General features: G+C 50.4%; 1 protein-coding gene across 2 annotated transcripts in view; it reads left to right on the top strand.

The window, feature by feature from the left end:
• The window catches only part of CRTAC1 (cartilage acidic protein 1), a 152074-nt gene that overhangs the window by 85451 nt on the left and 39251 nt on the right, over nucleotides 1-27372 (top strand). For both annotated transcript variants that reach the window (XM_010833086.1, XM_010833085.1), the window contains exons 3-4: nucleotides 9541-9737; nucleotides 23211-23347. In XM_010833086.1, coding sequence (XP_010831388.1) covers nucleotides 9541-9737; nucleotides 23211-23347 — 334 coding nt within the window. The remainder of the gene's footprint in view (nucleotides 1-9540; nucleotides 9738-23210; nucleotides 23348-27372) is intronic.

Here is a 27372-nt window from a genome sequence, read left to right as displayed (position 1 = left end):
CATCTGCTCAGCTGCAGTCAACTGTCGGTGGCGCCAGGCTGGGCTGGAAGGCCCACAGAGTCTTTGCTCGTTTAGCTGGTGCCTCATGCTCTTCCACGTGGCCTCTTGCTGGGGCTAGATTGCCCTTCCCCAGAGCATGGAGGTCTCGAGGAAGTCAGACGTCTCAACTGGTGACTGGCTTCTCCCAGAGACAAAGTGGAAGCTGGTGGGCCTCTTTAAACCTAGACCCAGAACTTGCCCACATTCTGCCAATTGAGTCAGATCACAAAGCCTGAGTCAGGGGAGGCAAAACAGATTCCACCTCCTGATGGGTGGATTAACATGTGCGTACAAAGAAGAAAGAAAATGATGACAGCCATCTCTGGAGATCAGCTGCCACATCTCTTTAACCACTTCACTCACTCAGAGGTCACATGCTTATTTCTCAACCTTGGATAAACCCCATGTATAGAATACTCTTCTGTCTCTTTTCCCCTACAGATTGTTTTGCCTCACAATCTCCATTCTAAAACCTAGTATCTTCCTTCCATTCAACTTACTCTCTCCCTGAATACTTGTTTCAGAAAACTATATTCCCAAGCACACAGCTCAAATTAATTTTTATTAAAGCTTATTTTAATTTTATGTTCTGTTATGATAATGATCACTAGAACTTGTAATATACTCATATTATAAGTTGACAGCCCTTTAAAATCTCTTCTGCAAAGTGCCAGATGGCAAATATTCTTTACTTTGGGGCCATATAGTCTGTTACAACTACTCAGCTCTGTCATATAGGAAAATCAGCCATGGAAAACTTGTACATGAATGAGCAGGCTTCTGATCCAGTAAAACTTTATTTACAAATATAGGCAGCCGGCCAGACTCGGCACAAAGGCTTGGTTTTGTTGACACCTGCTTTAGAATAAGGGATCCATTTGTCTTTCAGTATATTTCGTCCAATGATTAGCTGTTTGACTTTCAGAAAGTCTAAAATTCACTTTCTTCCTCTATGAAATAAGGATATTGAAGTAACCTTCAAGAAGCAACAGTTAAAACCAGATATGGAACAACTGACTGTATCAAAATTGGGAAAGGCTATACATTGTCACTCTGCTTATTTAACTTCTATGCAGAGTACATCATGCAAAATGCTGGGCTGGATGAATCCCAAGCTGGAATCAAGATTGCCAGGAGAAATATCAACAACCTCAGATATGCAGATGATACCCCTCTAATGGCAGAAAGTTAAGAGGAACTAAAGAGCCTCTTGATGAGGGTGAAAGAGGAGAATGAAAAATCTGGCTTAAAGCTCAACATTCAAAACTAAGATCATGGCATCCAGACCCATCAGTTTATAGCAAATTGAAGGGGAAACCATGGACGCAGTGACAGATTTTCTTTTCTTGGGCTTCAAAATCACTGCAGATGGTGACTGCAGCCATGAAATTAAAGGACATTTGCTCCTCAGAAGGAAAGCTATGACAAACCTAGACAGAGTATTAAAAATCAGAGACATCATTTTGCTGACAAAACTATGGTTTTTCCAGTGGTCGTGTACAGGTGTGAGAGTTGGACCACAAAGAAGGCTGAGCACCAAAGAATTGATGCTTTCAAATTGTGGTGTTGGAGAAGACTCTTGGGAGTCCTTTGGACTGCAAGGAGACCGAACCAGTCAATCCTAAAGGAAATCAATCCTGAAAATTCACTGGAAGGGCTGAAGCTGAAGCTCCAATACTTTGGCCACCTGATGCGAAGAGCTGACTCACTGGAAAAGACCCTGATGCTGGAAAAGATAGAAGGCAAGAGGAGAAGGAGATGGCAGAGATTGAGATGATTAGATAGCATCATCTATCTATAGATAGAGGAGCCTGGTGTGCTGCAGTCCACAGGGTACCAAAGAGTCAGACACAATTTAGTGACTGAACAACACTGAAGTAATCAACATTACTCTGAAATGTTGTTCTGAAAACACCACACATCTTTAAATAACCTTTGAAGGAAATTCCCAGAAAGGCCACAAGATGAGTTGTTTCCCTGTGACAATGTCTCAGAGCCCTGCTGATATTTCCACAACTTTGCATCTTTCCAGGGGTCTCTGTCTCCGTATGTCTGCGTACCCTCCCTTCTGTGGGTCTCTCTTTAAGAGCGAGTCTCTTTAGCTGTGTTTACAGTGTTTTTCTCTCTGTTCTCAGGGTTTTACTGCCCTTCAATTTCAATTTTGTATATTCTTGTGTATCTCTCTTGCATTCAGATTTTTCTCTACATCTATCTCATTTCTCTGCATCTCTTCCTGATTATGATGTTGGATAGCTCTATATTTTTTCATTATTTCCTTTTTAATGAAAAAAGTTCCCCTATTCTTAATTTTCAAAATAGTACATTTTTCAAATTTTAGAAAATTTTCTATTTACATACAATGAAATACGTGAAAACTATTTAGCATATCCAGTGTATAGCAGGTATCCAGTGTATAGCAGGTACCCAATAAGCATTACATCCTTTTATCTGGCTTCCCCTTTATGTAGCTGCCTAAGTTTATTTTTTTTTTTTTCATATGGGTCAACAATTTCCAACAGGAAAAAAGGTTGGTCCTCTGTCTTTATCTAGAAGACCTTGCTACTCTCTCACCCTTACCCAGGACACCCGCTCTTGACCTACTCCATGTCATTACCATGCTTGTACATATTTTGGGAACTAATGAAGGTAGAAGGTTGAAGTCCAGGCAATAGACTGGAGGCTCAGTTGGCTTTGCTCAGCCACCCAGTGTTGATCTGGTACTCCCACAGGCTCCTTCTCTTTCATTCGCACTATTAGTATTTTCTGAGCACTCGTTATGCCCTAGGTGATGGGGAGACCGAAGTGAACACAACTCACAGTTTCTTCCCTCCTAAAGCTCATGGTTCACAGGGAGAACTGGATGATAAGTAAGTAACCAAACCAGAGTAGGGCAGAGGATGCAGCGACTGGAATATAGATGAGGGGAGGGTCTCTTGGAGACGCCTTTCAAGGTGTGACCTAAAAAATGAGAAGCCAGCCCAGGAGGGAGAAGGAGGGAGAATGTTCTGGTCAGAGGGCTGAGACCGTGTCTGCTGGGCCGTTAGGAACTGAAAGGAAGCTGCTGTGTCTGGAGGAGGTCAGCGAGGCACGTGGCAGACCGAGTCGGCTCCCAGGCCAGGCATGATAAAGGGTCTGGGTTTCATTCCAACATAGTGGGAAACCAGCATAGAGTTTTAGGCTGGAGAATGGCTCATCTGATTTATGTGTTAAAACGATGACTCTGGCTAGGGTGTGGGGGAATTCGATTGGTGGGGGAAGTGGGGAAGCAGAGAAAGGAGGCTCTCCAGAGATGATGGCCATGGAGGCAGAAAGAAGAGAAAGGATTTGAAATATTTTAAGAGGCAGAAATGACGGGATTGACTGATGAATCCGATGTGGAGACAAGAGGGTGGGAGAACCAAGACTGACACCAGCCTTCTGGCTTTGGTACTTGGAGGCCCACTGCAGGGAGGAGGGGGAAGGAGCGATCAGTAGTTTCATTTTGGACGCGTTCCGTCGGAGATGACTGTGATGCGTGCAGGGGAAGATGTCAGGTAGGCAGTCGGATATATGAGTCTGAGCTTGGACTAGGGGTTTGGGTTGGAGATATAAATTTGGGAGTTGTCAGTCATGGGAATGGATATTAAGCCCTGGGAAAAGGGGACAGAGAGAAGAGAAAGGAGCCCTGGACCAGACCTGGGAACTCCAACATTAAGAGGCCGAAAAAGGAGGAAACACCTATAAAGAGGAAAAAGGGAGAAACCAGAGAGAAAGAAGGAAAGCCGGAGGAGGATGGCATCCTTGGAGCCAAGAGAGCAGAGTATTTTTAAAAGGCAAGTGGCCGAGAGCGCAGACCACTGTGCCAGGTACTGTTGAGAGTCCCTAGGAGAAGGGAGTGAAAATGCATCCTGTCTGTGGCCTCGTGAAAGCCGCAAATGGCCATAACAAGTTGAGATATAAATTTGACTGGAGTTAGATGAGTCGTATAAACATGACTGGAGTTGAGGTGGAAGGTGGATGGCGAGTGTGCTAAGTTGCTTCAATTGTGTCCAGCTCTGTGTGACCCTATGGACTGTAGCCCACCAAGGGTCCTCTGTCGATGGGATTTTCTAGGCAAGAATACTGGAGTTGGTTGCCATGCCCTCCTCCAGGGGATCTTCCCTACACAGGGATCGAAGCCCTGTCTCAGACATCTCCTGCACTGGCAGGTGGATTCTTTGCCACCAGCACCACCTGGGCAGCCCAGAATGTGGATTGGGGTGAGGCAAATGGGCGGCAAGAAAGTGGAGACCACTTGTGAAGACAACTATTTGAGTTGAGTGACAAAGGGGAATAAAGAAATGTGAGAGATCACGGGTGGGATGTTTGGGGAGGAGAAACATTATTGTGTGTTTGGAAACTCAAAGTGATCACTCTGGAGGGTGAGAGATGGTGCCTTGGCTTTGTTTTTTAATAACGATGAGAACTTACAATTATGTAACTCTTCACAGTTTACCAAGTGTTATCACACACACTGGCTTATCTTCACAGACTTGTAGATGAGGAAGCTGAAGCTTAGGGGAACAGAGTGACAAGCACAAGGTCTGAGCCAGGAAGTGGCAGGCCCAGGACCCCACGACCAGGCTGCTCTTCTTGGCCTGACCCCCAGGCCCCTCCCTGTCCACGGCAGCAGACTGACACGAAACTTGGCCAGCACACACGCAAGAATGGGTCGTGCCCCACTGATGTCGCCAATCACTTGTACCTGCTGGCCTAGCCTTTGATATTATAAAGTCACAGCTGCTTTTCAAGAACAGGGGACCCTGTCCCACTTCCTAAGCCTGTTCAATTGAGCTTCAAAGCCTCCTGAATTTCTAGAAGTGCCCAACAAGCTCAGGCAGGTGTTAGAGGAAACGTGAAACCCCATGTACCTCACATCCATCTCCCCATCCCTGTTGTGGGAACTGACACCCCAGAGGGACCGTGACTAACCTCTCACACCCCAGTCTCCAGATCTGTAAAATCCTAGGACTGTCATGAGGATGATATGAGGTAGGGGTTATAGAGTATTTGGAAGGATGCTCGGCACACGGTGACTACTCTAAGAGTGCCAGTCATGATGCTTTTCCTGTATTCGCTCACTCATTCACTCAGACACTTGCTGGGCACCTTCTCTCTGCCAAGCATGGCTCTAGGCGCAGCAAATGCAGAGATGCACACACATTCTTGCTGGGCTCAAGAAGCATGTGTTTTAATGAGGGGAAGCAATGTTGGAACACCAACAATTCTGCCTCGAGGGAATAAGTGAGGTGCAAAATGCTGTGGGTGTCCAAACAAGAGAAGATTACATCTAGGCCAGGCAGCTGGGGCAGGCTTCCTGGGAGGAGGGGAGGGCAAGGAGAACAACCCCCACCTGAAAGGCCGGGTGGTGAGGAACCAACTGGAGCGTCAGCTCCATGGAGCAGAGCTGGAGGGGATGCGGCTGGCTGTCCTGGGGGGAGATTCTGAGAGGCTCTGGTGTCGGGGCAGCAGAGCCAGCCAAGGGAAGCCCTGGTAGAAGGAAGGAGTGGCAACTCCGTGCCCACCCGCAGCCTTCTCCCCGGGTTGCTGGGACGCCCTGTGTAGGAGCCATTGGTTTGGCTTTGTGTCTCTAGCCCCTAGGTGTAGTGGTGGACACAGCGGCCAAAGTGTCAGGTTTCATCCCAGGCTGCCGTGTAGGTTTGGGGAAGACGCTATGGCACCCTGAGCCAGCCTGGCACCTCCACCCCTCTACCCCTTAGAGAGTACTGGGACTAGCACCCCAAAGTGGTTCAAAGGAGAGATGATCCAGGGTCATCTGCTACCCCAGGGTCACCACCATGGGCGCTTGTGTGACCACCCACCACCCCACATTCAGGGTGAAAGGACTGGCCTCCAATAGGTGTGGAGGCCATGACCTCTCCCTCACTGGGAAGTGGCTCCTGGGGGTGGTAGAGACCTTCCAGGAGACCCAAGGGACAGGGGGTGCGAAGGAGGGGTGTCAGGGCTGGACTTTCTTTGGTAGCTCCTCAACCATAGCCTAGAGGGTGGGGCCCAGCCCACGCTGTCCCCTGAGGTGAGTTAGACTCAAGGCACTATTTTAAGAGCAACAGACCAAGAAGGGCTCTCACACAGGTTTTAGTCCAGTGCCTTTTAAATGCTGGCTCTGGAATCCCTTGTTTAAACTGCATTTTATGGAATGTGATGCATAAAATAAAATGCATGCATGTGTGTTTAGTGACTCAGTCGTGTTCAACTGTTTGTGACCCCAAGGACCGGGATGTTTTCCGAGCAAAAATACTGACGTGGGTTGCCATTTCCTCCTCCAGGGGATCCTCCTGACCCAGGGATTGAACTCGTGTCTCCTGCATCTCCTGCTGCATGGCAGGCAGATTCTTTACCGCTGAGCTATCGGGGAAGCCCCCAAAGTAAAATGCATCCGCATAGAAATGGCTCTGGATGAAACCTAGCAAAGAGGGCCCAAGGCCCACCCCCACGTGTGTCCACACATTTTGTGACCCTGTGATTTAGTCCAACTCTCGTTTTGCAGAAGAGAAACTCTCAACCTAGAGAGGCGAACTGACCAGCCTAAGGTCCCTAAACTAACCTCTGAAAGAGTCAGGACCTGCAGAGAAGCAAATGAAATCAAGGATGAGAAAGTGTTTTATAAACTGTAAAGTGTAGGGTTATTATCTCCACTTTATGGCAAGTTCTTGGGCATTTTCCCATGTCGCTACTTTGGGAGAGGTCACCAGAAAAAAAAAAAAGGACAGAGAGTGTTGGCATCACAGGCAGTGTGGAAAAAGCACAGGATTGGACCTGAAGACAGTTATTTTAGAAGCCTTATGCTGCCATGTACAAGCTGTGCAGGCTTAGACAGCTTACTTTGCCTCTCTGACCCTCCATTTCCTTTTCTAGAATAATGCCTTCTTTACTATCTTTCTGGATTACCGGGGTTCAGGTGAAGCCATGCCTGGGAAAGTGCTTGTAGCCAGGCCTAGACAGAACTATACTGTCTCTTGAGGAGCAATAATGGTAGTAAATGGAAGACTTGAAGGCTTTGAGGACCAGCATTTAGTGCCTGGAAGGCACTTGCTGCCCCTGAGGGCTTGAGCCAGCTGCTGGCAGGGCGGGAACTCAAGTGTTCCGTCTCTGCTGCCTAGACACGTCCCATAGGTCATACAACACCCTGACATGCAGCCCTCAGACACTCTTTGTCAAGGCGTCGAAGGCACGACCTTCCATCACTGGGTGCTGACTCAGCCCCCAGTGAGCTCAGCTCCCCTTTCGCACGCTGTGGATGCCAGAAGGCGCCTGGCCAGTCACTCAGCACCCCTAAACTTCACTGGCTATGTGTCTTGGTGACGAAGGAGAGGGCCAAATTGGATGTGTTTCAGGAAAGCAAGAAGTGATTTCTCTCAAAGACCTTGGAGAGTTCTTTCCTCCCTCCCCGCAGTGAGCTCCGCAGGGGACGTCCAGCAGCTGGCAGCCAAACTCTGCTCAGGATGCACACGCTTGGGCTAAAACAAAGGCAGGAGCCCAGGGAATAATGGATGGGGGTTGGCGAGCCTGGCAGGTGTTCCAGGAGGAGGGAGGAGTCCTGAGACATTCCTGGTGGTGCTGCATGGGGGTGACCTTGGGCACACCACTTTCTCCAGGTGGAAAGGCGACGGGAAGAAATCAGCCATGGGACACCTAAGCCCTTCTGACTCAGCTATTGGGCTCTGAGGATCCACTCAGTCAATAAAGATTTACTGAGCACCTACTGTGTACCAGGCACAGTCCTAGGCCTTGGGAATGAAGGAGACAAAAAGTTCTGCCTTCATGGAGCTGATATTCTAGCAGGAACAGAGAAAAGATAAAGAGGAAAATAGAAAATGATCAGCTAGTGGTAAAAGCCATGGGGAGGAGAAGGGGGGTGAGAGGTAAGGGATCCTGGGTGATGGTGATTGCAAGTTTCAGAAATGTGGGAAGGAAGGCCTCATCAAGAAGGGACAACTAGTGAAAGTCTGAAGGATGTGAAGGAGGGAGACAGCCATGTGGATCTCAAGGAAAAGTGTCCTGGGCAGAGGGAACAGCAAGTGCGAAGTCCTTGAGGCAGGAGCGTACAGCAGGGAGGCCAGTGTGGCTACAGGAGAGGCAGACAAGAGAGAGATGAGAACTGAGGAGCAATTTAATCTTTTGCTTTGTTCCTCAGGGAAAAAAAGATCCACCTGATGACTTTAGATGCATTCATAATGCTACTATTTAAGAGATTCATTCCAAACCTCAAGGACAAAGCCTTCTGCATTTCTAGGGCTCATTTACCACAGGGCCCTTGGGACAGCAGAGAGAGCCTGGGTTCAAGTCCCAGTACCTGACACTAGCTATGTTACCTTGGGAAGGGCCTTCAACCTCTCTGAGCCTCAGTTACACTGCTAAAGTTCATCAGTTGCCTCATCTGCAAAATAGGTTAATAATGCAGCCACCCATGCAGCCACCCATGCAGCCACCCATGCTACCTCTGGAGAAAGCAATGGCACCCCACTCCAGTACTCTTGCCTGGAAAATCCCATGGATGGAGGAGCCTGATAGGCTGCAGTCCATGGCGTCGCTGAGAGTCAGACTTGACTGAGCGACTTCACTTTCACTTTTCACTTTCATGCATTGGAGAAGGAAATGGCAACCCACTCCAGCGTTCTTGCCTGGAGAATCCCAGGGACAGGGGAGCCTGGTGGGCTGCCGTCTATCGGGTCGCACAGGGTCGGACACAACTGAAGCGACTTAGCAGCAGCAGCAGCATGCCTACCTCACTTGACTATTGTTAAACTTAAAGTGAAAGTAAAGGTCTCTCAGTCGTGTCTGACTCTTTGTGACCCCATGGACTATACAGTCCATGGAATTCTCCAGGCCAGAATGCTGGAGTGGGTAGCCTTTCCTTCTCCAAGAGATCTTCCTAACCCAGGGATCGAACCCAGGTCTCAAGCACTGCAGGCAAATTCTTTACCAGCTGAGCCACGAGGGAAGCCCAAGAATACAGGAGTGGGTAGCCTATCCCTTCTCTAGGGGATCTTCCTGACCCAGGGATCGAACCGGGATCTCCTGCACTGCAGGCAGATTCTTTACCAACTGAGCTATGAGGGAAGCCCATTTGTTGTTAAATTTAATGAGATCATTAATATGAAAGTGACTTTTACGTTGAAATGGGTAAGATAATGTCACGTTGCTTTTTGTTTTCTTCAGCAAAGCCTCTGATAAGGGTTCATCACTGGCTGCCCACTCCCTTCCACCACCCTGCTCCCTATATTGCATCCCACGTGGGCCCTGTTGACTCTCACTTTGCTTAAGTCCACCTCTGATTCAGGAACGCTCATCAGATGCCTGGAGACCCCAAGACAAGGCTGCCAAAAGTTCCCGGGAATGTTCTGGGACTGATGTGTCCCCACCCTGGCCTGTCCAGGAGGGCTCTGAGCCCACTGCTCTGGTCGGGTGGAACCAGGTGGGCCCAGCCACTCCTCCCCAGCATTCCCCTCTGCCTTCTTGCAGGTACAACGGCCCCAACCTGGTTCTGAAGTACGACCGGGCCCAGAAGCGGCTGGTGAACATCGCGGTGGACGAGCGCAGCTCCCCGTACTACGCGCTGCGTGACCGGCAGGGCAACGCCATCGGGGTCACAGCCTGTGACATCGACGGGGACGGCCGTGAGGAGATCTACTTCCTCAACACCAACAATGCCTTCTCAGGTAAGGGCTGCGGGCCTTGGGCCTTCCCTGCTCCCACCCTCCTCCTCCCATCACCAGGTTACAGTCACCGGCTTCCCCAGGCCCAGGCCCTGCCACCTCCAGGACCTCGGTTTGTCCCAGCAATGACCCAACAGAGACACCCCCAGGAGGCCCTTTCTTCTCTTATGCATGAAGCTTTTTCTCACCTCCCAGCCCCTGGGCCTGGCGATAGATGCCTTGAGCAGAAGACCAGTCCCTCTCCCTCAGAATTTATGTCCTATTCACCCTCCAGTCTCAGCAGACTGCCCCCCCCCACCATCCTCCTAAGTAACCCGTCCTCCCTTCTCCCCCAGCTCCTGTGCGACTCAGTCATTCAGGATTTCTCACACCATCACCCGCAGATGAACCCCACCCCCTGGCATAGACCTCCATGGTACTTTCAGGGGGCCTTTCCAAAATGCTCTGAAATCCTTCAGGGGTCCCCACAGTGTTCAGATGAGCTCATTCTTTCACCCCACATCCCTTCCAAGCACCTGCTCCCTGCCAGACAGGAGGCCCTCGGGGCTGGGGACACAACTTGGAGGAAGACAGACCTGGGGCCTGTCCTAGCCCAGAGCACCATCCCATGTCACTTGGGCTCTTGTGTAAATGTCAGAAGGCCTGGCTGGGGCCCGAGAGCCTGCCTTGCTAACAAACTCTCAGGCGATACTGCTGCTGCTGGTCTAAGACGTCCTACATCCCAAGGAATGGCTGAGGGAAATTGATGCTCAGAAGGCTACATAATAGTAACAATGATGATAACTAATATTTTAGTAGCACCTACTGGGCACCAGGGTGGGGGTCTAAGTGCTTCGTCTTGTTCAGTTCCTCAGTCATGTCTAACTCTTTGAAACCCCATGGACTGCAGCACACCAGGCTTCCATGTCCTTCACTATCTCCCAGAATCATCTCATTTAAGTCTCACAACAGCTCAAGTATGTAGGTCCTGGTATAGCCCACTTTATAGTTGAGGAAACTGAGGCACAAAGAGGTCACGTGACTTGCCCAAGGCACACAACTTGTACACCCCAGGATTCAAACCCAAGTGTTTGACTCCAGATCCATCCTTTTAATTAGCACACTCTATGGCCTTACTCAATCTGAGGCCCTCGGGACCTAGTAGAGAGCCAGGCTCACAGTTGGTGTTCAGTATTCCATGAGTTGGGAGGCTGTATTCTTGGGGCTGCAGATAGAAGTCTGCTCCCATGGGGCCATACATCTGCAGAGAAGTCCCAGGCCACAGCTTCCTCCTGAAGGATGCAGGGTCTCATGTCCCTGTGGGGCCAGGTTGGACATGCCCTGGACTCTTCCAGATGGTGGCAGCCTCTTGGGTTGGTCTGGACCACACTGTGCTGTTCAGACTTGTGCATTCACTGTCCTGCACCCTCCCAGCCTCCTGGAGTCAGGTGGTCACCTGACTTTGGGGACCACCCTCCCTGCTTACACACACACACACACACACACACACACACACACACACACAGTGGCATTACCCTGGCCTATACTGTTGCCCCTCCTGGTGTCAGAGCCCAAGCCAGGATCCAGCCCCAGACTGCCCTTGCTGTTGAGCCCTGCCAGTTGCCTGAATGGGAGGGGATGGGGTTGGGGCCAGCGCCAGAGGGAGGGGCAGGGGCAGGCAGAGCTGACTGGCTGACAGCCAGCCTTGTGCAGCCAAGAAACAATGAGCCACAGCCCCGAGTGGTGTTTTATGGGTTTTCATCTCATCTTGCCACCAAGTGAGGCCTGAGAGATAGTAATTATCCCTACACAAATATCAAGGCATGATTACCCAGCTGGATTTACTGCCCTCTCTCCAACCAAGCCAAGATTGGATTAGGACACAATTAATTGATGGGCTGATCAACTCTTTAATGTGGGGCAAGGTCAGGAGGGGAGCAGCGGCAAGGGATGCTGTGGAAGGGGTGAGTCCCCGGCTGGAGGGAAGCTGAAGTGGGGAGGACTGTGGAAGGGTGTGTTTAACACTGGCTCAGCGGGCGCGATGCCAGAGGAAGGGGACAGACTCTTCCCAGTCACTGAACACAGAGCACCTGGGCTGGGACCTGTCAGGTGTCTCTGAAGCGGCAGCCCTCCCATGCTCTTCGAGCATTTCGTAGTGAAACCAAGAGCCACGGTGCTCAGCCCAGGCTGCACGTGAGACATCCCTGAGGAGCTTTAACACTCCCTGTTCCCAGGGAGCATCCTGGTCAGTCCAATTGGAAGATCGGAAAGCTCTCCGGGTGATTCCCCCGTGCAGTCAAGGTTGACAGCAATACCCTAGGGTCATGTTGGTTCCATGCTCAGCCTAATCATCAGCCCATTCCCTCACTCACATATTCATTCACTGGATACGTACTTACTGAGCACCCACCATATGCCAAGCACTGTTCTAGGCACTGATGATGCCCCAGTGAATGAACTGACAAAAATCCTTCCCTCTCTCCGCAGTGCAACCTTTTATTTCTCTAGAAACCTGACCCCCCTCTCCTGGCCCTGTGGACTCTTAAGTTCCTTGAGGGCAAAGTCCCTGTGTTTGTCATTTTGTGCCCCATTCTGGTCCAGCCAGAACTTGAACATCCTAAGAGTACAATTAAAACTTAATAAATAAATCCAGGAAGCAGAAACAAGGCACACACCATTAGGCCTATGAGAAGGTTCTCCAACAGAGGAAATATGAGGAGAGGCAAACATATGGAGCCCCCAGAAGGTTCGCCTGGGAGAGGTTGGAGCTTGTCCCCCAGAGCTGGGGTGAGGATGACAGGGCCCTGCAGCCTTAGTCCCAGGCATGTACCTCCCAGTGGCCTTCTCTGGGTTTGAGTTAATTTTTCAGCTGAGTGATTCAGTTGATTCATCGACAGTGGGCGGGTTGTGGAGCCAGAACCTTTGTGCCAGGTCAGCACTTCCCTGGGTCCAGCTGGCATGAGGCTCAGCCAAGCCACTGCCACCCTGCCCACCATGAGGAACTTGAGATCCTCTCCAGGAGCCCCAGCCAGCCCACACCTGCCCATGGCTTATGACTGGGGCTCCCCCGGCCTGTGCCCAAGCATTGGAGGGACCTGGGGAACGGGGGCCCCTCCCTCTCCCTCAGCCAGCCTTAGGGAGTCAGCACTGGAGTCCCTGGAAGAGGGCTGGGACCCTGCATCCTGGCAGTGTCCTGTAGGAGTCAGCCTGTACAAACCTGGGATCTATCCCTCACTTCTGGGTCAGCTTGAGCACCCAGGGTGCTCGACACTTCTCTGTCTCAACCCCTCACCTGTAGAACAAGCAAAATTGTATCAACTTCATGAGTTTAACTCCTTCCATAGACTGTATCCAAAGTCTTACCATCACCCACCACACCCCTCCAGATGTGAGTCCCTTGCCTTTCTGACTCCTTCTCCTCCCCTCTTCCTCTTGCTCGCCTCATTCCCACCTGAGGCCTTTGCACTTGCCGTTCCCTCCACCTGAAATGCTTTTCCCACCATTGTTCTCAGGACTCAGTCCTTCCCTTCTTTCAGGCCTCTTCTTAGATGTGTCTTCCCTGTCATTCCCTATGCTCTTAACTTGCTTTATTTCTCTTTGGAGCACTTCCTACTGTCTGAGAGGAGGTTATATATTTGTTGTTCATCTTTCTACTCTTCTGCTAAACGCCATGGGGACAGAGACTTTGTCTTGTTTTCTGCTGTATCTCCATGACCAAAGAAATACTTATGCCACTTAGTAAACATTAATACATATATCTGACTGAACAGCTGAACTAGTGAATGAAAGTCACTTATTATGGTGTCTAGGATTTAATCCATGCTCTCTAAGCAACTGCTGTTATAATTCTGTGGGCTGAAGAAAGGCAGAGACTTTAAAAATGTCCTGGACAAAGGCACCATGGGCCTCCCTCCCAGCTGCTTGAAGGAAGAGACTCTAGGAGCAGAAAGAAGAAAGGATCATCATGTAAATAAGACACCACACAAATGAGGGTGTCAAGTGCGTGCAGCTCAAGGGTTAATAATTGGAAAGTAGGTAAGAGGGAGGGAGCAGAGGAGGACTGACCACAATCCCAAGAGGCCTGAGCAAGGAAAGCAGCCGATGGCTTAACTGACCTGGAAAAGTACTACCGTTTCAGGCAACACTTAAGCCAGTGTTTCAGGCAACACCATTCTGGAAAAATCAGGTAGGAGCCTATGCAGGACAAAGGGGGATAAGAGCCTGCTCCAGCACCCCATCCACAATCCAGGAACCCAGGACCCCCTGCAGCTCCTGTTCAGAGCCCATCCCTCCAGGGTCCTGCACTAACTACCCACGCTGTTGTTCAGCTTGGCCCTGAGCTCTCCTCCCCATGTGACCTGCCTGGGGTTACAGCAGTGTGGTAGTAGATGGGCCAGTGTGGACTGTGAGCCCCACAATTTCATTCATTCATTCATTTCAGCAGAATGGTCACTGCCCATCTGCCGTCTTCGGTCTACATACACCTCCCTCCTCTTCTACCCAAATAGTACTACTCACAGTACTGCCCCTTACTTTTTATTTAAGAACTGATTTTGGACATTATGTCACAGCCACACACAGACAGCTTTCTAATTCTTTTTATGGCTGTATAGTACTCTATTATATAGATTTGCCATTCCCTGAATTGGCCCTCTATTGAGGAATATTTAAATTGCTTGCAAACCACCGAATGAATAAGCTTGTACTGCATGCCATTCTCCACAGCTGCAGGTATGTCTGTAAGGTAAGTTCATAGAAATGCAATTGCTGCATCGAAGGAGTATACAGGGGCAGTTTTGATAGGCACAGCCAAATTGTCCTTCAAAGGGACAGTCCTAATCACACTCCCATCAGCCCGCATGCCAGTGAGCATCTCCCATACCAATACTCTCACCACCTCATGTCATCATTTTAAAAAATACTTGCTAATCTGATGGGAGGAAAACTGGCATCTATATTCAGTTTTAATTTTCATTTTTCTTAAAATGAGTGAGGCTGAACATATTTTTATATATTTGGGTCTCTTGTCTGCTCAGAGGCTTTGCCCATTTTTTTCTATTGATTATCGGCCTTCTTCATATTGATTTGTAACACCTCCTTATAAATTAGGAAAACCAAGCCTCTGTCTGTAATACCAGTTGCACATAGTTTCTTCTTGTTTGTCATTTTTCTTCTTTGTTCATGGTGGGTTTTGCAATGCGGAACGTTTTTGTTTTTATGAGCTTGGATTTATCACTCTTTTCTCTGATGGCTTCTGAGCTCCGTATTATATTTAGGCCTTCAGTGGGGCTTTTGTAACCTCTCAGAGAAGAGGCATCAGTCACTGTGCCAGAGAGAAGAAAGGGAATCAGGGGCGCCTTGCACTTTCAGCCTCTTTTGCCTCCACAGCAGATGAGCCGTCTGCATGGAGCACACCCATTGTCCACAGCTCTTCACCCAGGTCCTGTTCCCACGATATCTGAGGATGCTCTGCACTTTGCTTCTCAAAGCATGTTTTGCCACTGAGCAGCACTGGCAACAGCTGGAAGCTCATCAATTTGCAGGATCTCAGGCCCCATCCCAGACCTACTAGACCAGAATCTGCATTTTACCAGGGTGGCCAGGACTTCTTGTGCCTGGTAAAGCCTGAGATACACTGCTCTGAGGCTCCACTCTCTTTTCCTAGGATCCTCCAAAAAAGTGAAAGCATTAATCGCTCAGTCATGTCTGACTTTTTGCAACCCTATGGACTGTAACCTGCCAGGCTCCTCTGTCCATGGAATTCTGTAGACAAGAATACTGAGTGGGTTGCCATCCCTTCTCCAGGGGATCTTTCTGACCTAGGGATCGAACCCAGGTCTCCTATATTACAGGCAGATTCTTTGCTGCTGAACCATCAGGTACTCCCAGGGAACTCTACTCAGTGCTCTGTGGTGACCTAAATGAGAAGGGAATTCAAAAAGAGTGAATATGTATGACTGATGGACTTTACTGTACAGCAGAAACTAAAAATAATAGTTTATAGGACCTAAAACGGATCCTAGGGTCTCCTGACCCCCAGCCATATTTCCCTTAGACATAAGCTCCAGATTTTCAGCTCACCCAGCATGACCCCATTTGGGAAAATGAGCTCATGAACTGCTCAGGCCCCCTGCCCCCCACCACCATATGCCTCATTCCCATGTGGCCTCAGAAGAAGCAAGAATGGAATAAGGCTGTCAAAGTAGCACCATAATGCGTGTGAGCCCTGGGACTTTTCTGGTGGTCCAGTGGCCAAGACTCCACACCCCCAGTGCAGGGGGCCCAGGTTTGATCCCTGGTCAGGGAACTAGATCCCACATGACACAGCAAGAAAAGATCCATCGGGCTGAACCTAAGACCCCATGCAGCCAGATGAGTAAATATATGAATAATTTTAAAAAATATATTGTATAGAGCCCTGAAGCCTATTTCCTCAGTCCTAACACAAAAAGAGGTTCCTCAGGGGCTGGGACAGCCTTCCACTGGCTCCTACCCAGCTATTTATTTACTTTTAGTTTCTGCTGTACATATATATCCACTCTTTTTAAATTTCTTTCCCATTTAGGTCACTACAGTGCATTGAGTAGAGTCCCCTGGGCTATACAGCAAGTTCTCATTAGTCATCTATTTTATATATAGCAGTGTATATATGTCGATCTCAATCTCCTAATCCATCCCACCAATCTCCCATTTCGCCCCTTCTTCCCTTCGTGGCAACAGTAGCTTTTTTTTTTCTACATCTGTGACTCTGTTCTGCTTTGCAAATAACTTCATCTGTACCATTTTTACAGATTCCATGTATAATCGATACTACATGGCATTTGTCTTTCTCTTTCTGACTTACTTCACTTTATATGACAATCTCTAGTTTCATTCAAAGCCACACCAAATGGCTTTATCTCATTTCTTTTTATGACTGAGTAATATTCCACTGTATATATGTACTCTATCTTCTTTATCCATTCCTCTGTCGATGGACATTCAGATTGCTTCCGAGTTCTGTCTACTGTAAATAGTGCTGCAGCGAACATCGGAGTGCAGGCATCCTTTCAAATTAGATTTTCTCCTATGCCCAGGAGTAGGATTGATGTAGGTTGCTCTGTTTTTAGTTTTTTAAGGAACCTCCATACTTTTTTACACAGTCCACCCAACTCTTTAATATGTGGGTGGGGGGGTACTTTGCAGTCAGACCACAATTTGAGGCTCAGCATTGCCACTTAACAATCTTAGGTAGATGGCTTAAGCCCCTAAGCCCCAGTTTCTCTCTCAAAGAGTCTATCTTCCTTACATGACTATGGAAAGGACCAACTGAGCTAATGTGAAGGAAGCACTTGGCAGTTCTTTGGATTTCCCTCTTCTCTCTGGAATGGAGGAAGGAAGACTAAGGTCTGAAATTATCCTGGGGATGGGGGTGGCATGCAAGTGGGACACAAGGAAGCCTGGGTTCTTTCTTTTTTAAAATGTCCTTTGCCAGAGCCAGTTCTTTTTTCCCCTAGGGCCATCACTTCTTTGCTGGTTTTCCACTAAGTCTTATAAAGCATTTTATACTTAATGTCACAGTTGTCTTCTGGGGTGTGGCTTATTGAGGATTTGCAGTGGCCATGCCCTGTAATTACCTGGATGATGATGGTGGCGATCATGATGGTGGTGGTGAGGAGGAGGAGGAAGAAGATAGCAGTGGTGATGGTGGTGATGGCGATGGCAGTGTTTTTATTGTTCATTGAATTTATCATGAGCCAGGTATTGTTCTAAGTACTTTATTTAAATTATCTAGTTTAATCCTCACAACAACCTGATAAATAGGCGGTCATTCTCATTATCCCATTTTATACACAAGAAAGACAAATTTATGACTTGCCTAAGTTCATCCCAGGCCCGGGATGTTGCTGGCAACTCCTGACCCTGCTGCTTGGCAGTAATCTCTTTGCCTTAAGAATGTAGCTGGAGGCTGAGCCCCCAGCCCTACCGTATGCACTGGCCCACGCTTCTCTTTGCCACCATTGTCAGACTCAAGTCAGGTCATTTCCCGGGGTGGGGGCAGCTCCTGAGGGAGGAGGCACTCAAGTTATCAATCCTTAGCAAGAGCCCTTTGTAGCCCAAACTCACCCTCCCAGTGGCTCTAGGATGACTTCTGGGGGTAGAGTTGGGTGTGCAGATGACAAGATGGTGAATTGAAGACCGTTTGCTCTAGGGACACCAGTGCCCTTGATGAGGAACTGCTCTGTTTTCTATTTGTCTGGTGACTCCTCCACTGCTGCCCCTTCTTCTCTCTCCCATGCCCAAATGTGCCCCCTTCCTGGGACTGAGTCTGTGGCCCTGGGCTTTCCCTTTTACTCCAGCTCCAGCCTCCTTTCCCTGCAAACTGCCATCTGTCATGTCCAGCGAGCTCTTGGGCATGCCTTCTTGGCCACCTTATGATCCCTGAAAATGCCAAGCTCCTGCTCCCACCCCAGCTGGCCCTGCCCGGCTTCCCTCACTCCCCCACACCGTGGACTTGCTCTGACCCACCACACCTGGCCACGCCCTCCCGCCCTAGCCTCTGGAACCCAGCACTTCTCCCCACTTTCCCTGTTACCTCTCGTGCCTGAGCTAGTACAGAAGTGGCCTCCCCACTTCACTATCTCCCTTGTGAGCCCACACCTCACCCCACTGCCAGGTGAATCTTCTAGAAACATTGTCTTCCCCAGATCAGAAACCACCCGTGACCCCTTCGGCCTCAGTGCTGAATTAGCGGCTCTCTCCTGGCCTGCTTGCTTCTCCTCCTGCCCCTGCACAAGCCCTCCCCTCGAGGCATATTCAGCGTCCCCTCCATGTCTTTGTCTGTTTCCCTTCCTGCCCTTAGCACCCTCCCTCCTCCTCTCTAGCTGATGAGCCGTGGGTGCGGTGCTCAGAAGTGCAGGCTTCGGAGTCAGAAAGACCTGGGTTTGAATCTGTCTGCACCACACACTGGCTCTTGGGGAATTAACCTCTCTGCCCCTTGATTTTTCCATCTGTAAAATGGGGCTACACCACTTCTCAAGGCAGTGTGAGATTCAGGCAAGATGATGATTGTAAAAAAAAAAAAGTGCTTCGTGCAGAGCCTGGCTGTACTGGGTGCTCTGCATGCTGGAGTTGTGCTATTGTTCCTCTGATGCTTCCTGTCCCGGTTCAGGTGCCTCCTCTGTCGTGAAGCCCTCCCTGATCACTGTGACTGACTTCACAGCACCTCCGGATGTACTGTCCTATCGTCTCTGCGGGGCTCTGCTAGTTGTGGGATCATAGGCAAGTCCCCTTGCCTCTGGAGCCTCAGGTCCTTCATCTGTAAATTGATCTTGAAAATAGTACTTGCCTTGTAGGCTTGTGGCAAGTGTTAGTGAGTGAACGTATGTGAAGCTCATGGCATATAGAAGTCACAGTAGGAATGTTAAGTAGTTTTATTTTTACTACAGTCCCATGGCATCTCCTTTTTGTAAACTTCCTGTCCGCTAAAGAACTGTAAGCGCCCCAAGTCAGGGACCAAGACTCCTACTTCCCTGGGGCCTCTCCAGCACAAGCAGGGAGTGGTGGGCCCTTGAGCCTCCTCCACTGGGCCTTCCCACTGTCTTGCCACCTGGCAGCAACTGCCTTTCCATCGGGCTGGCTTCCCAGGTGATGCTAGTGGTAAAGAACCCGCCTTCCAATGTAAAAGACATGAGAGACCGGGTTCAATACCTGGGTTGGGAAGACCCCCTGGAGGAGGGCATGGCAATGCACTCCAGTATTCTTGCCTGGAGAATCCCCATGGACGGCGGAGCCTGGCAGGCTACAGCCCATGGGGTCCCAAAGAATCAGACACAACTGAAGTGACAGCACACACACACTGAGGCCTTCTAAGCTCCCTTAGTGCCAACATGCCAGATTCTGGGTAGGATTGTGCCTCACAGGGGATGTGACCTCCAGAGCCCCCCACCCTGCCCTTGAACGCCCTCTGTTTCTCCCAGGCCTCTGCTTTCTAGGAATCTCCCCCCAGGACCCAGGAGAGGCCCTCTGCCTTCTCCTTCCTGAGCTGCTGCCCCTGACTCGGTGAGGGACCCTAGGGCAGAGTGCAGCTACAAGGAGCCGGAAGGTGGGATTACTCGCTGACATGGGCCAGGGGCCAGTGCTGGGTGTTTATTGCCAGTGCCATCGACCCGCACAGCTCGCTGTTTATCTGTCTTCCTGACACACCTAATTACCCAGGTTGCAGCTGCCAGAGCGTTTGCTCTTCCTAAATCATAGGCTCCCATCCCTCCTGTCGCCCAGGCCTCCAGGCCTCTGCCTGCAGAAGGCCTGCCATTGATTTTGCCGTTCCCATTTATGATCTACAAGGCTCTGCATCACTGTTGCACATTTTACCTTAATTAGTTTATTCTTCGGGGCATCCCTGGTCAGCTCAGAAGCCCAGAGACTGGAACAAGGGAAGAGGCTAACGTGTCACCCTAACACCTCTGGCCACAAAGCCCAGCATCTGGCCCCATGTCAACACCCTAGGGCAGCAATTTGCACAGAACAGTGCTAGCTCTGCAGGATGCTAAGAGGTGAGCTGCAAAAAGGGGTGCTATGGCTGAGTATGTTTGGGAAAGGCTGGCTTACATGAAATTAAGCCTGTAATATACTGCAAGACTTTTCAAAGTTTTTTTTTTTTTTTTTCAAAGTTTTGATAGACTGATGTCCACTGAGAATCTCCAAGTGGGGGATGAAAGGCGCAGTCTTTCCTGAGCTCAGATAATCATGAAATCTTTTCTCCAGGCAGCTCACAGAGACCAGGTTCCACTAAGCACACTTTGGGAAATGTGAGCAGGAAGAATTGGGGGTAATTAGGCAAATAGAGGGAGGATCAAGTCACCCTGGGCTCATTTTTTTTCCTCTTGCCTAGCTAAGGCAGGGACTCAGAGGTTTGAGAAAATTTTCCTACTGTATGCAGAGGTGCCCATCAGAGGTCTGCAGAGCCCCCACTGCTGGAGCTGCTTTCTCATCCATCCCAAGCTTTGGTTGAGTTTAATCCTTGGTCAAATTTCAGGGGGAACTAGACAAGCTGCTGCTGCTGCTGCTAAGTCGCTTCAGTCGTGTCCGACTCTGTGCGACCCCAGAGACAGCAGCCCACCAGGCTCCCCCGTCCCTGGGATTCTCCAGGCAAGAACACTGGAGTGGGTTGCCATTTCCTTCTCCAATGCATGAAAGTGAAAAGTGAAAGTGAAGTCGCTCAGTCGTGTCCGACTCCTAGCGACCCCATGGACTGCAACCTACCAGGCTCCTCTGTCCATGGGATTTTCCAGGCAAGAGTACTGGAGTGGGGTGCCATTGCCTTCTCCGAGACACGCTGAGGTGTAGTCTAAAGAGGCCCTGGTTTGACAGAGAAGGGCAAGGGTCGCTCGCTATTGTGAAGGCTGTGCATCCGGAAGCTGCAGAACCATCCTCGGAGGCCCCCAAGCATTAGAAGGCGATGACAAGGCTGCCACTTGCCTGGGGAGCAGCCGTGAGTATGGCAGTCCACAGTTCCTCTCCCGCAGTCCTGAAACCCAGAACGCTCTGAAAGCCTCAAGTGCTTTTTTTAAGTTTGTGGGAAAGTGAATTGATAGCAAAACCTGTCCTGAGCTGATGTGAGCTATTTATGGGCTTTATTTATCCCACTTGGTGTGATATTCATATATTTCACTGCAGAAATATTAATGTGTTTAATTACAGGGTGTTGCCCTGGTTCCTGCTGGGGGTGTTATATAATAAACAGGGTGTGCATTGTGTTACCTTTCTGAAATGTGAAAGGGAAAATAATCTAAGTTTCTAAACATATCTGTTCCCCAGGGATTGTGACAAGGGCCTAGAGACCCAGGTGGTGCAGAGCAGCCAAGGGCCGCAGAGTTTTCCCCTGCAGTTCCCACAGCCATGCTGGGAGTGGGGAGGCCAGCTGTTACCCCCAACTCTCAGATGAAGAAACCAAGGCCCTAAGAGGATAAAGAACTGGCTTAGACAAATGGGAGTCAGACTTGGGCTCGGGCAGAGTCCACACCTGTGCTTCTGTCCTGATCGGGCTCCTCGGGAGTCCCAGTGAGCACCCACCCCCAGCCATGGCAGCTCTGGCAGACCCCCAGGAGCCCCAGTGGGCACTCCCCCACCAGCCACAGACACCTGCAGGACTCCTGGATCAGCCTCCCGTTCCACTCGGGAAGGGCCTTCCCCTTCATGGAAACCGGTCTCTGCACGCCCAGGAGGGTAAGGCCAGGTGGCATGGCTCAGTCCCCGGGCCAGCTTCCCAGAGTCCGGCAAGTGTCCCTGAGGTCAAGTCCAGGCCCTACAGAGAATGCACCTTCCCCTGTGGGTCCCCGTGGTCTTAGGAGGGCCCCATGGGAGGCCACTCAGAGGGCAGCCTTTGTCCCCCCGAGTCAGAGCCCCCTGAGGACCCTTCCAAAAACAGCCCTCACCGGAACATGCTCACATTCATGCACTCACCCCTTCTCTGTCACGCGCATTCTCACACTCATTCAATCTCACACTTATACTCACTCATTTTTACTCACTCTTATTCTCATACACCCACTCACTCCTGCTTATTCCTACACACTTTCACACACTCTCTCACACACTCAAACACTCTCAACACACCCCTGCAGTGCAGGGCTGAAGTCCCTGAAGCACCTCAGAGGGTCTCCCGTCTATGAAACCAGAACAGTCATTTCTGTCGAGGACCACCCCCAACTCTGGGGGGTGCTGTGCGCAGCCTCTGACCTGAGTTATCTCATTTATCCCTCGAGTTAAAGTGGAATGTAGTTATTATCGTTATCCCCATTTCCAAATAAGGAAGCTGAGGCTCAAATTGCCCACAGTCAACAACTAAATCCTGAAAGAGTCTCTGTAGAACCGAGCCTGAGACTCAGGCCAATTTACTCAAAACCCCAAGTTTTAGCTGCCGCATCACCTGCTCCCCTCAGTCTGAGCCCGTTGCCTCTCCACTAACCCTTGCCCCATTAGTGCTGACCCCACTGCCATCCAGGTTTCTCAGGCTGTTGGTGATACCCCTGTCAGAGCTCAACTCCCAGCCCCACCCTCCATCTGGACTTTGAGACCCACCCACTGACCGGGACCATTTCTTCTGAGACCCACATCAGGCTCTGTGATTCAGCAGAGCATGCAGGGAGCAGCTCCTGGAGAAAGAGACATTCTTGGTTGAGTCTGGATGTGAAATACTGGCGATCCCAGGATGTCCCTCCTGGTGCCGCAGAAGCGTGGTGCAGACCATAAGATCCTGCTATTAAGGATCAGCTCTGACACACGCTAGCGGTCACACTTCTTCCGAAGTTCCTGAGGCCTGGGCTGGCCATCTTCATAAGCTTCAATGTCTTCCCTCAATTGAGAATAACTGGGTGTCCTCAGGAGAGGGGTCCCCACTGCCTGAGGGCTGTGAGGAGCGTTCACCGTGCAGCAGCTCACCCGTCCACCTGTGGCCCCAAGACCTGGGGCAGGCACCCCACCGACCACCAGCCTTCTCTTCCCTCCTGTCTCCAGGGGTGGCCACGTACACGGACAAGTTGTTCAAGTTCCGCAATAACCGCTGGGAAGACATCCTGAGTGACGAGGTCAATGTGGCCCGTGGCGTGGCCAGCCTCTTTGCCGGGCGCTCTGTGGCCTGCGTGGACAGGAAGGTGAGTCCAGGGGAACATGGGGGCCTGGGGAGAAGGGAGGCAGCGTGATGGCCAGGAGGAAGCGCCAGCAGACATCCCCAGACAGAGCACGGCTCCCAAGGGCAGAGCTCAAGGCCGCTCCCAGGGCCTTGCACAAAGTAGATGCTAACATCCTTTCACATCCTTTCTCCCTTGAGGCCCTCCCGGCAACCAGGGGCTGTCATCATTGTGTCTGCTGGACAGAGGACACTGAGCCCCAGCGTGGGGCAGGGGCCTGCCTGAGGACCCAGAATGGATTGGTGGTGTGGCTCAGATGTGACTCAGAATCAGTCAGCTCGTAACCTTGTGTTCGTTCATTCAACTCAACTCATTTATGAAGTGCCAACTATATGCCAGGCACTGAGCCATCAGGCCCCCTCCCCCATAAATATTTATGGAACAAATGAAGGCATAGCAAAAAGGCTCGTGAGCGGGTGAGTGGAGGGTTGCCTGAATGTACAGTGCCATTCAAAGCACCATCGATACCTTTCTGCCCTGCTGGTCCACCCGGCATACAACTGCTAACTCAAAGTGTCGGGGAGAAAGGCCAAGTGAGGAGGGAAGCAGCAGCTGCAACCATCCGTCCTGTGAGGGGGCCCCGCCCGGGCATCCCAGCCAAGCCAGCCAGAGCCAGAGCGTGGCGTGGCGCTGATTCATCCCTCCTGTCACCTGCTCCCCTGCCGCCCCTCCTTGGCTTTTACAAAACATCATCACTAAATCAGGGACCCAGCTGCTGCCCAGCTTCCAGGGGAGCGTCTCTGGTCCCCATTGTGGGAGTTGGGGCGAGGGGGCCAACTCATTCGGGATTTGAGATGGCACCAAGGGGATTGGGGATTCAGAGTGAATCTTCACAGCAGGGGCCTCCAGGCCTTGGGAAAAGGCAGGTGCCAGGTATAAATATTTATTTCTTAACAAGCTGGTGCTAGGAAGAGCAGCCAAGCTGGGCTGTGAAGCCACATTTAGCCCTGACCTGAATCTGTGCCACCTGGACTCCCGCCTGGTGGGAGGAAAGGGGAGGAGGCTCCATGAGAGCCCCAGGGAGTGGGGAGGATCTGGGGGGCGGGGAGGGGCACCAGGCCTGGCCTCTGAGAGGCCTCTTCCGTCTCCTCCTGGCTTCCAGTCTCCTTAGCCCCTTCAAGACCAGGGTGCCCCACACCCAGCTAAGGCAGGAACCTTCTCAGCACCGGTAGGAGGGTCTGAAGGTTAATCACAGAGAGACGCACTCTGTCCTAACAAGGTCACCTACACACCCACGCACTTAACCACAGGACAGAGGCACCATGTGAAGTGCAAAAAGAAAAAAGGGGGAAAAAAGACACTTTGGCATGAAGCACAGTAGGCAGGCACTTAGCAGCTCGCTCACTCCCTACTCAGACCCAGCCTCAGGGAACTAGAAAGCACCGGTCTGTCTGCCATCAGAAGAGGGGCTTCTGTTTGTGTTCAGCCACCACCTTGGCAACCCCCGAGGCCCGAGAACCGTGGAGAGGTCAAGGCTGAGTGGAAGCTGAGAGACAGGGATGCAGTGTGGTGCAGGAAAACACGAGAGCAATCGCAACAGTAGGAATATAATATTAACAGAACACTAATAATAATAGCTATTATGCTTATTAAACTAACCCCGTGCCAAGCTCTGTGCTAAGTGATTCCCATTCACCATCTTACTGAATTTTCAAAAAAGCCAATGAGGTAAATGCTGTCATTATCCCCATTTTACAGATAGGGAAACTGAGGCTTCTGGCACTTAAGCAACTGACCTTGTTACCATATAGCAAGTGACAGGCAAAGCCAGAAATTGAGTCCTGCCTAGCTGAAAATAGTCAGACACCTTTTTACCTCCCTGCTACCCTGCCTTTGGGTAAACCTGTACCAAATACACATTTCTAACCACAGGTTCTGTTACAGCCTTTGACCTACACCTCCCTCAGCCCCACAGCCCCTAGCTGGGGCCTGTTAGTGTACCTGATCGGTGGTCTCTGGACCAGCAGCATCAGTGTTGTTAGAAATGCAGATTCTCAGGCCCCACCCTCCAGACCTACCCATCAGAACCACTGGGGGTGGGGCCCAGCAGCCTGGGTTTCAACTAGGCCCAAAGGTGACTCTGACGTATGCTAAGCTTGGGAGCTTTGCACCAGGTAAAAGTCTCAACCCCTACAGTGTGCTGTTCTCTCCCTCTCCCCTCGCAGCCCTCATCCATTCTCTGCCCCTAACCTGGAACACCGCTGCCCTTCGTCTTCAGCTGCCTCATCACTCATCCACCTTTCTGGATCCAGCCCAAAGCCGATCTCTTACAAGAAGCGTTCCCTGATCGATAATGATTATGCCTCATGTTTATATAGCATTTTTATCTTTTCAAAGTCCTTTCACATGCGTTGTCTCATTTCATCTTCTCAACGACCCTGCCAGGAAGCAGGGGGGCTACGATTCGCATGTAACACATGAGGAGGTGCAGCCAAAGTGGGTGAGGAACCTGCCCAAGGACGTAGAGCCAGTTAGGGGCAGAGCTTGGACTGGGATCACAGCCCTAGACCAGTGGTTTTCAGGGTGCGGTTCCTGAAACAGCTGCACCAGCTTTACCTGGGAACTTGTTAGAAATGCGGATTTGAGGGTGCCCTCCAGACCTCCTGAATCAGAAACTCTGGGGATAGGACCCAGCATCCAGGTTGCTTTCACAACCACCACCCCCCTGCCCCTGCCTGCTGCCAGTTGATTCTGAGGTAGACTAAAGGATGGGTAACACTGCCCTGGACCCAAAGCTGCAGGAACATCTTCCTTCCCCTGGAATCAGCTCCCCCACCCACAATTACCGTGGTCAAGTTCACATGTGACTTTCTGCAGTCTTCTAGAACTGTAACACATCTCCAATTTTTCTATTTTGTCAACCCAATACACTGATGTAAGGAACTAGGTATAACCACATTTTATAAATATCCTGATTTCTAGCAGAGTGCATTTCAGTTCATTTGGGCTTAATTGCCCATTTGCCGATGCGATTGCTAACAGCTGGTAGGGTCAGGCAGCGTCACGGTAAAGGCGCACTTTCCCCTTTGGCCCCATCCGTTCGCTCTTCATCCAGTCATTCCACACACGTACACCAAGCTCCTGGGATGGGCAAGAATCTTTCAAAGTTCTCCCTAACCACAAATGATGTTGTAAAGCAGTGCGACTCAGACTTCAGTTTTGCTTAGGGATCATATGGGGATCTTGTGGAAATGCAGATTCTGATTCGGCAGGTCTGGGCTGGAGCCTGAGAGTCCGTATTTCTAACATGCTTGCAGGTGACACGGATGCTGTTGGCCCAGGGACGGTCTTGAGTAACAAGACTCAGGTAGCCGAATCAGAGTCTGCATTTTCACCAGATCCCCAAATGATCCCCACATGATCCCCACGCAAAACTGAAGTCTGAGTCGCACCGCTTTACAACATCATTCAGGTAGCAGGCTAGAGACCCAGAGAACCAGAAATGAAGAGGCAGAAAAGTCTTTATGGAGCTGGAAACTGGAACAGCTCCAGTTTCCTCCCCCGACATGCCACACCTTGCGTCTTATATTCCGGGAACATTGAACAAACTGTTTGCAGCTTCCCAACACACGGTATACATCACTCTTTGTCTCATCTCTGTCTGGAAGGTTCTTTCCCCTCCACTTCACCCGGCCGAGACTCCTCTTAGAAAACCTTTTCTGAACTTTCTGTGGCCAGGCGCCCTTCCTCTGGGTTAGGAGCCCTTCTTGTGTGTACCCGGGAAACCCTGTACCCACTCTTAATCAGACCTGTAATTGCTGACACGTCTGATTCCCCCAGGAGAACCTGAGCACCTTCCTTGCTTCACCTACCTGTTAGCCCCAGGTGGCTCTTAATCAACTTCCCCGAAGAAAATGGTTCCAAAGGGATAAAGTGACCAGTTAGGTGAGAGAGGGCTCTCATGGGACCACTGGGGAAGAAATAAAAGAAAGTAAAGAAGGCTGAAAAGAGGGCAGAGACAGAGCGCGCCGTGCTGTCTTAAATTCAGC

Source organism: Bison bison, unplaced genomic scaffold, assembly GCF_000754665.1.
Source record: "Bison bison bison isolate TAMUID 2011002044 unplaced genomic scaffold, Bison_UMD1.0 scf7180017862979, whole genome shotgun sequence".
NCBI classification, from domain to species: Eukaryota; Metazoa; Chordata; class Mammalia; order Artiodactyla; family Bovidae; genus Bison; species Bison bison.
Note: the sequence above shows the minus strand (reverse complement) of the source record. Positions and strands in the feature narration are given on the sequence as shown.